This window comes from Notechis scutatus, chromosome 1 (assembly GCF_049901735.1).
Source record: "Notechis scutatus isolate UNSWTSFEM ecotype Mainland chromosome 1, rNotScu1.2, whole genome shotgun sequence".
Lineage (NCBI taxonomy): Eukaryota > Metazoa > Chordata > Lepidosauria > Squamata > Elapidae > Notechis > Notechis scutatus.
Window position 1 is genome coordinate 70,364,728 of NC_142009.1, and position 14,114 is coordinate 70,378,841.

General features: G+C 36.8%; 1 protein-coding gene across 11 annotated transcripts in view; it reads left to right on the forward strand.

The window, feature by feature from the left end:
* The window catches only part of CEP170 (centrosomal protein 170), an 85,436-nt gene that overhangs the window by 61,311 nt on the left and 10,011 nt on the right, over window positions 1-14,114 (forward strand). For 4 of the 11 annotated variants that reach the window (XM_087967273.1, XM_087967304.1, XM_087967265.1 and 1 more), the window contains 5 exons: window positions 67-1,902; window positions 4,482-4,532; window positions 7,242-7,476; window positions 9,870-10,047; window positions 12,756-12,923. In XM_087967273.1, coding sequence (XP_087823399.1) covers window positions 67-1,902; window positions 4,482-4,532; window positions 7,242-7,476; window positions 9,870-10,047; window positions 12,756-12,923 — 2,468 coding nt within the window. The remainder of the gene's footprint in view (window positions 1-66; window positions 1,903-4,481; window positions 4,533-7,241; window positions 7,477-9,869; window positions 10,048-12,755; window positions 12,924-14,114) is intronic. The other 7 variants (XM_087967283.1, XM_087967312.1, XM_087967276.1 and 4 more) reach the window with 6 other exon arrangements.

Below are 14,114 nucleotides of genomic sequence, written 5' to 3' on the forward strand. Positions count from 1 at the left end.
GTCTGTCACATATATTAAATCTTAGAATTCCTGCTTAACTTTTGTTTCCATTTGATTTGATTTTAGACACTGACATCAATGAATCAGGCCTGTCAATTAGAAGTTCTGGCTCAGTTACCTCTTTAACCAGCCTAGACCGAAAGAGGAGGACACTTCCTCAGTTGCCAAAGGAGGAAATTGCTGTTATCGAAGGACAAAAAACAAAGGTTACAGCCCATCACAGATCAGAGATAGGTGAAAAACAGGACACAGAACTTCAAGAGAAAGAAACCCCAACTCATTCTCAAAAAGAAATGGGACACACCACTGATAAAAGCCTGACTAAAGTGAGCAGGACAATAAATGGCCTTTCTCCTAAAGCAGATAAGACAGTTTTTCACTCCAGTAGTTGCCTCTCTTCTGAAAAAGAGAAAAATGAAAATGGCAAAGAAACATCTATGCTAAAGCAAACTTTAACTAAAATTCAGCAAGAACAAAATGAGCTGACACATTGGATCCCAGCTAAATTATCTTCTTCAAGAACTGCAAGCCAGGTTGAAAAAGGGAAAGAGGAATCTTCTGTTTCCCATAAATTGGGTATGAAAGAAAAGGCATCAGGGCGTGGAGCAGGTAAAACAGAAGTTAAAGTGGCACAAAGTGAAGGGAAAAGAAGGAAAGCCGAGGAAGCCAAATTACCACCAACTAAAGGACTTAGTGGAGATAAGAAGGAAACCTCAAAGCCATTAGTAAGACAAGGCAGCTTTACTATAGATAAACCAAGTGCAAATATACCCATAGAATTAATTCCTCACATTAATAAACAAGAGACTACTCCATCAATTTCTTTAACATCTATCAGCAGAGCAAGTGAGAAAAGTGATTCAGTGGAAACAGATCCTGGTCTAGATACAACCCTTATTTTAAAAGATACGGAAGCTGTAATGGCTTTTCTTGAGGCAAAGCTGCGTGAAGAAAATAAAACAGATGAAGGACCTGACACTCCCAGCTACAATAGAGACAATTCCATTTCACCTGAATCAGATGTGGATACTGCTAGTACAATTAGTTTAGTTACCGGAGACAGTGAAAGAAAAACTACTCAGAAACGTAAAAGCTTTACTACCCTGTATAAAGATCGATGTTCAACTAGTTCTCCCTCAAAAGATATCTTAAAGTCATCTTGTTCAAATGCCAGTGACAAAATGGAGAAGAAAACAAAAGGCCGCTCCTCAGAAGCTAGTTTAAGGGGTGATGCACGCAAGATTGCACAGAGTAGTGGAAGAATAAGGCAGCCCTCAGTAGATTTAACAGATGATGATCAAACTTCTAGTGTACCTCATTCTGCTATTTCTGATATTTTATCTTCTGACCAGGAAACATGTTCTGGCAAATCACATGGAAGGACTCCTTTTACCTCAGCAGATGAACATTTGCATTCCAAAACAGAAGGAATTAAATTAGCTAAGTTGAAATCTTCCTCCCCATCAACTGGGCAAGTCAGTAAGTCAACCACTCTTCCAAGGCCTCGCCCTACAAGGACTTCACTGTTACGGAGAGCACGGCTTGGTGAAGTGTCGGATAGTGAACTTGCAGATGCAGATAAAGCATCAGTTGCTTCTGAGGTATCGACTACAAGTTCTACATCTAAGCCCCCATTAGGAAGGAGAAATATTTCAAGAATTGACCTGCTGGCCCAGCCACGGAGAAATAGACTTGGTTCTTTATCGGCACGAAGTGACTCTGAAGCAACAGTAACTAGAAGCTCTACCTCTCGTACTTCAGATGCCATAATTAGAAGTGGCATTAGACTAACACCACCAGCAGACAGTACTAAAGTTTCTCCTAGAATTAGAGCTAACAGCATTTCTCGCCTATCAGATTCCAAATCCAAATCTCTGTCTTCAGCCCATAACTCTCCATCAGGTATGAGATACTTTCTATCTTATCTCTAATAATTTCATTTTTCAGCACTTTCCATTTTCATTTGATCATGTGGCTTATTAAAATTGGTGCTTGTTCTCATGAAAAATATCAAAGTCAAATTAAACAAAAAAGCATTTGTGTATGTGTGTATGTGTATACATACATATACTTATCACAATTGAGCTCAAAATGTATGTTGCTAAGCAAGACATTTGTTAAGTGAGTTTTGTTAAGCCTGGATTCCCCAACGGGTGTTAAGGAAAACAAACTAAACAGAATGTACAGCGAAGTCAGATAGGAAGACAGGTAAATGTGTGAGATAAGCCTTCTTGTTAACACGCAGTAAAAATACAGATACGCTTGTGCTATCAAAATTATAATTTATTCCATTTAAGAATTATAGCATAGTCATTATAAACAGTCCATTAGTCAAATACCAAATTCAGTCAAGTCTTGTCGAGGATACTCTATTTGCAAAGTCCGTGTTGAATAGCCAGTGTCAGTACACATATAATAAATCTGTCCAAAACTTATCTTCTCTCCGTTGAGAAATATCTTCAAAATAATCCAACACTTCTTCTCCTCCCCGTTTCAGCAAGAATGCAGTCTTCAATAAGCCAGCCAGTAAGAGCCAGAGAGTGCCTTGCTGCTTATATAGTACTTTTACAGCTGCACCCTTAATTACATTCCTTTAGCTTAAAGTCACATACACTTTATGTGACAAACCATGATTCATCATTTTATTATCTTTACCCAAAACAGTTAGGGTAAAACAATGTTATCCCTAACAAGTTTTACCCCATTTTATAACTTTTCTTGCCATCGTTGTTAAGTGAATCATTGCAGTTGTTAAGTTAATAACCCGGCTGTTAAGTGAAACTGGCTTCCCTATTCACTTTGCTTACCAGAAGATTGCAAAAGGGGATCACATGATCCCAGGACACTGCAATCATCATAAATATGAACCAGTTGCCAAGCATTCAAATCTTGGTCACATGACCGTGAGCATGCTGCAATGGGTCCTAAGTGTGAAAAAGGGTCATAAGTCACTTTTTTCAGTGATGTTGTAACTTTGAACAGTCATTAAATGAACTGTTGTAAGTTGAGGACTACCTGTATGCTTTTTCACTACAGCACCTGAGGACTTGAAGAAAAAAGATTAAAGGATTCTGGATAGTAGATTTGCTTCCCAGTCCTAACATTGACGGTTCATTCATGTTGAACCTAAACTGCAGTGACCTAATTTTGTGTTGCAGTGTTCTACATAATAGCATTGCACGTGGCCTGCCCAATTACTCAGTTTCATACAGCTCCTGGTAGTCATTGGAGTGTGCATCAAAGACATGTACTTTTCATGTGACTGACACTATAAATGAAACAAGCCTACCTGCAAAATACTGCTCTTGTGTCATATGGTGATTATATGATGATATTAATTATCTATATTCTGGGTAGAAGTTGAAGAACTACTACAGGGTTAACATTTGCATTAATGTTTTTAAGGCCACACTCTATTCAGAATATACCAACTGCTGCTTTGGAAGGTTTATGAAATCATGGGGCATCATCTGACAGTTTTAGCTGTGGTAACTTGAAGACAAAGTTACTGCGCATGCATAGGCATATTTAAAATCTGACTCCAGGATGGAAGTCTTATTACATACTTCTGAGCGTGATATGCTGTAATTTAAGCATCCTTTCTGTTAATCCGCTGTGGTTATTTATAAATCAGTTTTCATTTCTTTAGGACTTTAACTTGAGCTTAATAACAAAAGCATCAAAAAATTTACACCACTCTAGAATAAGGTTGAGCATCCACAGTGTTTTGCCTGTGGCTTTCTCAGCCTATTTGCAGTCCATCATCACTCTAAAATTGTGTTACTGACATACAGTTGCAAAATGACTGACTTACATCATTTTAAAGGAGGCAATAGGTGCAGTTTATCCTGAAAAGTCTTCTGCTTCTTTTCCTACCCTTAAACTCAAATCAGCCTGTTTATGGAGATTCTCAATCATCCAGGTTATGGTTGTCCCAAAGGTGCTTTTCCCAAAAGGCAGCTGGACTTTCTTGGTTCTTTTTTTTAATGTTTCACCTCTCATCCAAGAAGCTTCTTCAGTTCAATTCAGTTTTTGAAAAGCACCTTTGGTCATTTATGTTCTCCAATTGTCAAATTACATGCACTAGCTATATAATTCAAAAGAATATTATCCTCTGCAAAGTTTACTATTTGTCATACAATCATATACAATGCACTACTCTCTCCCAAAACTTGGTAAGTATGAGTAAGTTTTATCTTAATTATACATAGGCAATAACACTTTTTAACTTTTGTTATTATTCCAAATAATTTGTTATTAAAAATTCATTTGTGATTCTCCTCGCTGCAATGTAGATTGATACATAGATTTTCAAATGGAATTGAATGCCAGAAATAATTTAGTGAGTTGAAATGTGTGAGTAGTGCTCCTATTATTTCCACATCTTTTTAAACTGGTGGAATTAATTTAGTTATTACCTTTAAGACAAATGCATTAAATCCGTATGTGTCAATAACATGATAACACATTTTTGTACACAGAGATATATCATCTTCTTCCAGACCCAGATCCTGCTGTTGAAACTTACAGTGGTAGAGTACTGGACATCATGTATTTTAAAATTTTCACCCCTATTTTTTTCTCTAAATGCTCATGTTGTACAATGCTGAGTTGCAGAATTTGTTTTAAATATGAATTTTTAAAAACTAATTGTAATTTTATTTTGAATAAGCAATTTGAAGGTATAGAAGAGTTTTGAGTCCAAAGATATACTTCACCCAAGATGATTGAACTCTATTTTGTCCATGAATTCGTGTTTACAGTCGGTAGAAGTATTTTTCCCCCTGCTTATTAAATGTAAAAGAAAAGGCGTCAGGTTTCTAAGTAATGAAATCCATTTAAAAAGAAAAGAACAAAGTCCATCTTCAAAAAAAGTTCTTTTATTTAGGAAAGCATCAAATTGGCAAAGTCCATGGTAATTCCGGATCTGACTCAACCCAGAATTACCCCACAATGGTACAAGTTAGAAACACCCCCTAAAGTCACATTCTCCAATAGAAGTAATTCAATGTTGCTTGATGTCATAAATCTCCACCTCAAGGGGCTCAAGCCCGACAGCTCTTTTCCCACGGGGGGGGGGGGAAAAAGATCACCTAGCCAAAACACTCTCTCTATCTCCACTCCTCTCCCCTTAGGAATGTGTCGAGACCGAAACCCTTCCCCCATGACTGCCACAGAGAAAGTAAGAAAAAGAATATATATTAAGCCTCACAAAAATGGCTACACATGTCAATTTCCGGCTTGACAAAAGGAATGTTGAGAAGTTGATATTAAATCGAGCCTATTAGAATTATCATGGTAAATTTGAAAGAAGATATGATAAGTCATATCTGGCTTTCCATTCTTTAAGCAGGACAATAACCTATATTCCAAACTCATTGAAGGATTATCTGCCTTCATTTACAAGTCACAGTTATGGCCATTATTTAAACCTTCAGCCCCAAAAAAACCAAAACCCTTAAGTTTCTAGAAGAGTCATCTCTGTACTTAACCAGTCTGAACAGACAAGACACCCACTTTTCAATGCCCACAATTTCATTTTTTTCTGGCTTTATGACTTTAATAAATGATTTGTTTCATTTGAACATTGCTGTTTGGTTGAAAAACCAAACAAGATCAGATCAGTTTATTCTCCATGGCACCTGAGAGCAAGACGAGGAGCAATGGGTGAAAGTTTGTCAGAGGGAAATTCAGGCTGGAAATAAGGAGGAATTTCCTGACAGAATAATTAATTAGCTTGCTTCCCGTGGGTGCTCCGTTGTAGGAAGTTTTGAAGAAAAGATTGGATAACCATTTCTCCAGGATGGTATAAGGAATCCTGCTTTGGGCCGGTGGTTGGACTAGAAGATATCCAAGGTCCTTCCAGCCTTATGATTCTATGAAATTTAGGCAGTTGGTGATTATATGACTTTAGGAAAGGTAAAGACTTTATTGTAAGTAAAGACTAGGACTTTTTCCAGGACTTTTTCAAGTGGGAAACACAGATTCTTTCTTTCCTGGTAAAATTTTCGTATATACTTGCCCTCCTGGTATTGGGGTGTGTGTGTTGTTTTTCTCCTTTTGGGAATCCTGTTTCCCAAGAGCAGTGTCAACAATAAAACCCCAGCACGTTACTCCTTCACTCTTCCAATCAATTGTTCCTCACCTGGCCTGAAACCTTTGCAATTGCCATTGACTTTAATAAAGCTTTCACTCAATTGATAAAACCATGCTTGACAGCAAAGATAATTGAAATTCCCTTGGTGGGTTTTTTATCTTTTTTTTATTTTTTGGAAATACTGTGGTACCTTGGAACTCAACTGCTTTAAAACTATCAAATTTGGTACCCAACACATTTTAAAGTGAAAATTTTGTCCCAGTACTCATCATTTGTTTGGTACTCAATGCACAGGCTAGAACTTGTGGTTGTTGGCTGCCTTATGACTTACTACATTATTCCTTACGGGAAAAATATGTTTGGTACTCATCATTTTTGATACTCATTGTACTGCTGGAACCAATTAACAATGAGTACCAAGGTACCACTGTATTGTTATATCACTAAGAATTGATGGTATATTATCATAAGCCTCACGTGCTTAAAAAGGAGAAATCATTTTAATGGTCATCAATGTCTATGTGGAAGTGAACATTTTCCTTGTTAAATCTGCCACTGTTCTTAGAAAAATAAGTCTTTATTGTTGTTATTTCCCACCATTTTTATATATAAACAAAGCGATGAACAAACCCAATGTTCCTACCTCTGTTTTCCTCACAACTCCGTGAACTCAACAAGTGCCCTCATAATAGTCAATATCTCCTAGTATTTTCTAACTGGATTTCAAATGACACAAGTTATAGTTTTTCTTCTCTAAATTATCCCATTAATAGTACTTTCTATTAATAGTACTTTCTATGTGTTGTCAAATATGCAGTTACACATTTTTTGAAATTGGCTTGATTTGCAAAAAAGCCCACACAGATTCACTGTATTGTCTTATTATTTAGACTAATATTAATATTCCGTCTTATTAACTCAACATTGTACACAGAGTACTCTTTTTCACATTTTGTCAATTAGTGTTTATTATTTAACAAAATTCTATTTTTTTTAGTTTCAAATTAGTCAGTAAACACTTTAATGAGGCATTTGGAGTTTGGTATTAAGCAACTTTGGTAAGCTGTCATGTTGTTAAAATCATAATTGTATTATCTACAATAAATACAACAATAATTCTTTTTCAATAATTAAACTAATTTAGTAAATTCAAGATGGAGGCGCTTTCCTACTGATTATGCTTCCACCTCAGAAGATGAATTTGGATCAAACCGTAATTCTCCTAAACATGCCCGTCTACGTACTTCTCCAGCCCTGAAAACTACTCGAGTGCAGAACATTGGAACACCAGTACAAAGTAGCAATGCCATGAAGCATAGGATAAAAGAACAGGAGGACTACATTCGTGATTGGACTGCCCATCGAGAAGAAATAGCAAGGTTGGCTTTCCAAGAAATAATAACTCTGTGAAAAGCAGAAGACGTTAATTATTAATTACCCCAACCCTCTCCTTCACTCATAATTTTGGTACCATCAGGACCATCAGCAGTGTCTGCAGCAAATCACAATGGTACCAAAAAATGGCAACATGCATAATGTTAGCATGCAAATGCTTATTGTGTCCTGACATTTGATGAAAGTACATAAGTTGTAGCATTTATATGACATCATTGTGTACACGTTGTCTTCCCCGTCCTCCACAGTCCCCTATGAGGAGTAATGCAGAAAACTTTTAATTTATTACATGGAAAGATAATGATTATGTAACTGGTTTGTTGGTGCAACTTGATGCCATGAATTGCTATAAGGTCTACACTGGGCCTTGAGTGGTTTTTCTAAAAAATTTCTCCACAAAAGAGGATTAGGACCAGATGAAAAGTAAATATGACTTCCTTTAAAAGTAACTGAAATAATTTATGCTTATTTAGTCTGATTATACTACAAGCATTGCATAGATACATTAGCAAAATGATGGTGACTATAAAGGACAGTGGGTGACTTCATATCTCCCAAATAAACAACTTGCAGTGTCTCTTTTGCAACCTTGGTAAAACAAACTTTGGGGGAAGGTTTGTTTCCTGCCTGATTAAAGATCTTTTTTTAAAAAAAATATCACCAATCAATGTATGCTTTAGGGCAACCCTTTCATCCTTTAGAAAATCTCAAGGTTAAAAATTGAGATTCTTTTTCAGTTTTGGGGAAAATTATAAAACACAATGGATGCCTTAGCAGACTCCTTAACTTCATCCCCTACTTTAAAAATAGACCACCAACTCTGGGGTTACTATGGTGTTCCTTGCCCTGCCTTCCTCACTTCTTAAAGCTGGGGTGTCAAACTGGCGGCCCACGGGCCAGATGCATCATGTGCAGGCCACACTCACCCCGGCTCCACAAAGGCAAAAAACAAAATGATACGTCATGTAACGCAATTGAGCTTGACACCCATGCCTTAAGGAAAATGTGAAGTATTCAGACCAAAAATGATCCTCAACTCTGGATGAAATGATTGGCATATTGTGTATGAATAGCTTTGCGTAGTATTCAAAAACTCAATTGAAAATGGCTTTCCTAATCTGAAGCAGAATACAATACCCTCGCATAACACACCAATAGTTGATAGATCAGTCAACACATCGCAAGAATTATTTCATTTTTTTAAATTATATTGCATGGCAAGCAATTGGAATGTTTTCTATTCTCAACCAAACTTGTTATTCATTAAAATACGTATTAATTAGTTCTAATTCAACATGTTACTTTAAATCTTAAAATCCTGTTTTCATAAGCAAAACACATCAGAAAACAGACCATTTTCTATACTTCCTGAAAGCTTTATATGTTTATGGACACTTGTAACAGGAAGAAGCAGCAAAATACCCAACTTATTTTTCTTCTGGCCATACCAGAGTAAACACAGAGTGTGTATTATTTGATACACTCAGATTGGATCTTTGTGAAGCCCAGTTTTTAAAACACAGAATAGTTTATGCGGAATACATATGCATACAAAATTAAATCGTATCATTCCCCCTCCCAAGACCATGTTTTATAACTATTTAATAAACAAAAGACAGACTGACCATGTGAGATGAGAGGCTTAGACATTGATAAATTTAAGGAGAGGGAAACAAAGAGGAAGGGGGATCTAATAATAGATGAGCAAAGTTAACAATGATATTGGGAATGGTCTCTGAGCAGGAAAAGCATGGGCACTGAGCCTGCAATTGTACCGAGATAGGATTATGATGAAATAAGTATTTGCAAAAATATGTTTCTGGAGTTGTATTATGTTAGTTCCTCCTGCTAACAGAATGGTTTTCATCAATGGAATGTGATGATAGTGATTTCCTCTGCCGCTCCATTCCTTTAAAAATACTTCAAAAGTTGGAGGACCCTGTAGATCAAATTTGAGGCGCAAAGGACTTTGAAGGAAAAAGTAGAGCAGAGAATCACATGCAAATATATTTTTCCCCCAGGAGATATTGGATGTCAGTCTTTCTAGTGAAAGAATCTAATTAAAAACCTTGGTTAATAAGATTAGAAAATACAGGGTAGTAGTGGTTGCAATATATATGTGTGTGCCTACATACTTGCAAATGTAAAGCAGTATAATAGATTCTGGATCAAAAATAGTTGTGATAGATTTATACAATTATGGTAGAAAAAAAGGGACGTTTTCATAAAGCAGCCTTAAGTTGCAACTAATTTTGTGGAAATATTAGAAAAAGAAAACTAAGAAAATGCTTCATGTTTCCAATTGTCTCAACTAGAAGCTCTGATATTGATCAGTTCCCCTACTTTGTGCTGCTAATGCTACTTTAATCATCAACAGGATCAGTCAAGATTTGGCTCTCATTGCCCGGGAAATCAATGATGTAGCAGGAGAGATCGATTCAGTGACTTCATCAGGCACTGCTCCTAGTACCACAGTAAGCACTGCTGCCACCACCCCTGGCTCTGCCATAGACACTAGAGAAGAGGTAGGAGATCTTCATGGAGAAATGCATAAGGTTCTTTCTTTTCTTTATTTTTTTTGTTTTACTCTTTTGACATGCTTTTGATTAATTCCACTCTTGTGTGCATGAATCTCAGCATTCTCTGTCTTTAATTTTAAAGTTAGATGAGCAATGATTGAAAGTTAATTCCAGTAGTTAATGGGCGGATCTCTTCCTATGGTCAGTGCAGACAACAGTTGTGCTTTGAACACACTTCCGTGTTGTTGTTTTGTAATAACATCATTGTATTTTTTTTCCATCCTAGGCACAGATACAAAACAGCTGTGCCTATGTATTCCCTAGTGAAACAGAATCCTTAAGCATATGTCAATGCCAGATACTACAAAATGTTATCTGTGAAATAAATAAATTTATGCATGATCAGTGGTCTTAAAATGACTTTGCATTTCATTTGCTTCTCAATAGTCTATAATAGCCAGTGAATTAAATCTCTCAATACATAATAAACAATAGATATAAATTGACATATCTTCAGAATCAGCAAGTAAATTAAATCCCTCTTAGTACATAATAATCAATCAAAACAGTCATATCTTCATAGAGTGCCATAGTGTTTAAAGTGTGCCATAGTGTTTAAAGTGTTAAGAGCAGGACCAGGAAAACCCAGACTAAAGTTTATGTTTAGCCATGGAAAACTCACATGGTAGCTTTGGCCTACTCAGTGTGTTTCATGCCAACCTACTTCAGGCTTATAAAATGAAGGGTAATCCCTATGTAAGCTCTGGGATAGAAGGGAATATCACTCTAACAAAATAGCACAAATAATAAAATATAAAATTCAGGTTTTGGCTTTCTCTGATCTATTTCTATATGCCTATATGTCTTTCATTCTCAGTTCACTGCTGCAAACTTCAACAAGTGATTAAAATTATATAAATTAGATCAACTTTATAACTAGACTGTTTCTGAATTAATTTGTTTTGTTCTCAGAATTGGCAGTTTGCTTGCTATAAGTAGTTTTAACAGCTGGGCAATAGTAAACACTATATTTTTCTAGGGAGTTTGTAATCATTCTTTAATATAGTCGATTCAGTTCATCTTTTAATAAAATATCAAAGAGAATCCCTCAAAATTGATTGCATAAACTAAGTTATAATAACACCAGCTAAATTTACACCGAAAAATTAACTGTTGAATATGAGAGGGGTGTTCTTTCATTTTAAGAGATGAAAATTTTTTAAAAAAACAACAACTCAAGCTACTGTTCTCATACTTGCTTTGGCAATACTATTAGAGGGCCCGACAGTGACAGCATCCCCATCCTTTAGGCGCCGTCCGAGGGTGGGCTACGCCAGGCGCCATTTTGATGAAAGCTCCCCCCCCCCCCACACACCCCGTTCCACCTTTTTCAGACAAACACACCCAAGCCCCCCCCCCCCCCCCCCCCCCCCCCCCTCACCGAGCCTGGCACCCCATCTTTTTGAAAGCTCCGGAGCCCGAAGGCTTTAAGCTTTAAGGGGGCCCCTTAAAAGCTCAGCCCCCGGCAGGGCGGTCCGACAGTGACATGTACAACCTGAGGAAATCATACTTTTCATTTTCAAATGTCTTAACCGGTGGTGCAAATGTCCATTATTCTGATTCTAAAATATACCCATCCATCACCTCCAAGATTAATGTGTCTCTTCCCTGAGATTAATATTCCATTACAGCAAACAATATACAGAACTCTAGATTCAGAGAGTATCTGGACTCAGAGGTCTAATTCCAAAATGAGTCTTTTTTAGGATCAGGTTGTACCTGGAATTCTGCAGAAGATTTGCTTCCAAAAAGAGAAGAATTGCTCCTAGAAGGGCTGGGAACTTTAGAATTTTCCAGCCCTGGAACATGGAGATACTTGTCTTTTTGCTTAACGAACTCATAATGTTTTATCATTTAAACATGATACTCTCTATATACAGTGAATCAATAGACACAGATCTGAAATCAGAAACAGCAAAGGACGCTTCAACATTTCAGAAGACTGTGTCACAGGCTTTAAGGTGGCCATTCTTAAATAAGGAACTTCAGAGAGAGATTATAGCAAAAATACTGGCTGGACCATATGATTAGTCGAGTGCATTAAACTCCAGAAATATAATCTAGTTGAAATAATCCTACAGTAGAGAATATTGCCAATCCTGAATATTTCTCTCCATCAACTGTGCTGTCTCGTTTTATTTATTTTAACAGCTTGTACATGACTTGGTTAACATCATGTTCTGTGTACATTTTTGCAAAATGGGTATAACAAAGACACATAACATCACTTATTCAGTGTGATTTTACTATGTTTGTGTTGGTTTCTTTCTCTTTTCCCTAGACATGTGTACTAAGCATCTGCTAATATAAATATGCATTTTTCTCTAAGATAGATAATGTTGATTTACATCTTTACTAAATACATGTAAAGCCCCTTCTTATGTTAGCAGTAAACTGCAATCTATAGTGTAGAATACATAAATAGTGTTATACACAGCATTGTTCAATATTTAAATAAGTATGTATTTCTGTACTTCAACACTAAAATAGTGGGCAATCAATCTGTTGATAAAATTAATGAAATTTATTTTTAGTATATAACAAATTAAATATTCAAATTACTTAGGTGTATATGTTTCTCTGTAGCAAGATCATAATAAATGGGCCTCAGAATACATCTAATCAGCCAGCTTTATAAGATTAGGCTTTGTTGTCAATTATATATATTTGAATATATTTTTCAGCTCGTTGACCGTGTGTTTGATGAAAGTCTAAACTTCAGGAAGATTCCTCCAGTAGTAAATGCTAAAACTCCAGATGGAAACATTCGCCCGAATGATCCCAAACCACAGACAACAGATGTACCTGAACCCCCCACAATTACACGTCGCCGAACTTGGAGCAGAGATGAAGTAAGGATTCATATTTTATATAAAGAACTGAACAAAAATTGCACAGAATTGCTAATTTAGGACATCAGATAAGAAAATTCCATTGTGCATTTTAATGATTTTCTTGTTCCACAGGCAGCTTTTAAGTTGGTTTTAAGGAGTATGGGTTAATGAAAACAAAATACTGAAGTAGAAGTCTTCTGGTGGACAGAAAAGGACAAAGGGGAGGAAGAAGCACAAAATAAGATGGCCTAAACAGTGAAAAGCCATAGTTTTATCATTTCAATTGTGTTCATTGTCTTTATTACATTTTAAAAACTAGACTCATATTTTATGCTTAGCCATGCTATTGAATTGCATTGACATTACTTTTTAAAATTCTTCACTAAATTGTATCCAATTTAACATATTTGTATTACTGAAATAATTCCGCTTTATCTGGCATATATTTGCTTCTACACTTTACATTATGCTGATTGTTGCTCACATTAGAGAATTCAGGTGGTCCTCAAGTTATAACCACAACTGAGCCCAAAATTTCTGTGGCTAAGCAAGACAGTTCTTAAATGAGTTTTGCCCTATTTTATAACCTTTTTTACCACAGTTGTTTAAGTGAATCACTGCAGTTGTAAAGTTAGTAACGGGTGGGATGCTACAGGTTCTGCCTGGTTCTATAGAACTGGTAGCTCTGAAGAGGAGCAGACACTGAACCGGTTCTGTGTTTGCTGCTGTTTGGCCCACCTGCCTGCCCAGGTTCTTACCTGCTTTTTCAACCTCAGCTGCTTTGCGCGGCACAGCTGAGGTTGAAAAAGCAGGAGAAAAGAGGCTTTTCAAATGCTGCGCCCTGCGCGCAGCACTTTTCAGCTGTCCGGGTTGCACAGCTGATGCTTTTTTTACACACGTGCATAGTGTGCGTCAGACACTACTCACCGAACTGGTAGTAACACCGGTTGAATCCCACCCCTGGTTAGTAACATGGTTGTTAAGTGAAGCTAGCTTCCCCTTTGACTTTGTCCGAAGATCGCAAGAGGTGGTCACAAGATCTTGGGACACAGCAATGGTCATAAATATGAACCAGTTGCCAAGCGTTCGAATTTTGAACAGATGACCACAGGTGAATTTTGTTAAGTTAGTAACATGGTTGTTAAATGAAACTGGCTTCCCCATTGACTTTGCCTGTCAGAAGGTCGCAAAAGGGGCTCACATGACCCT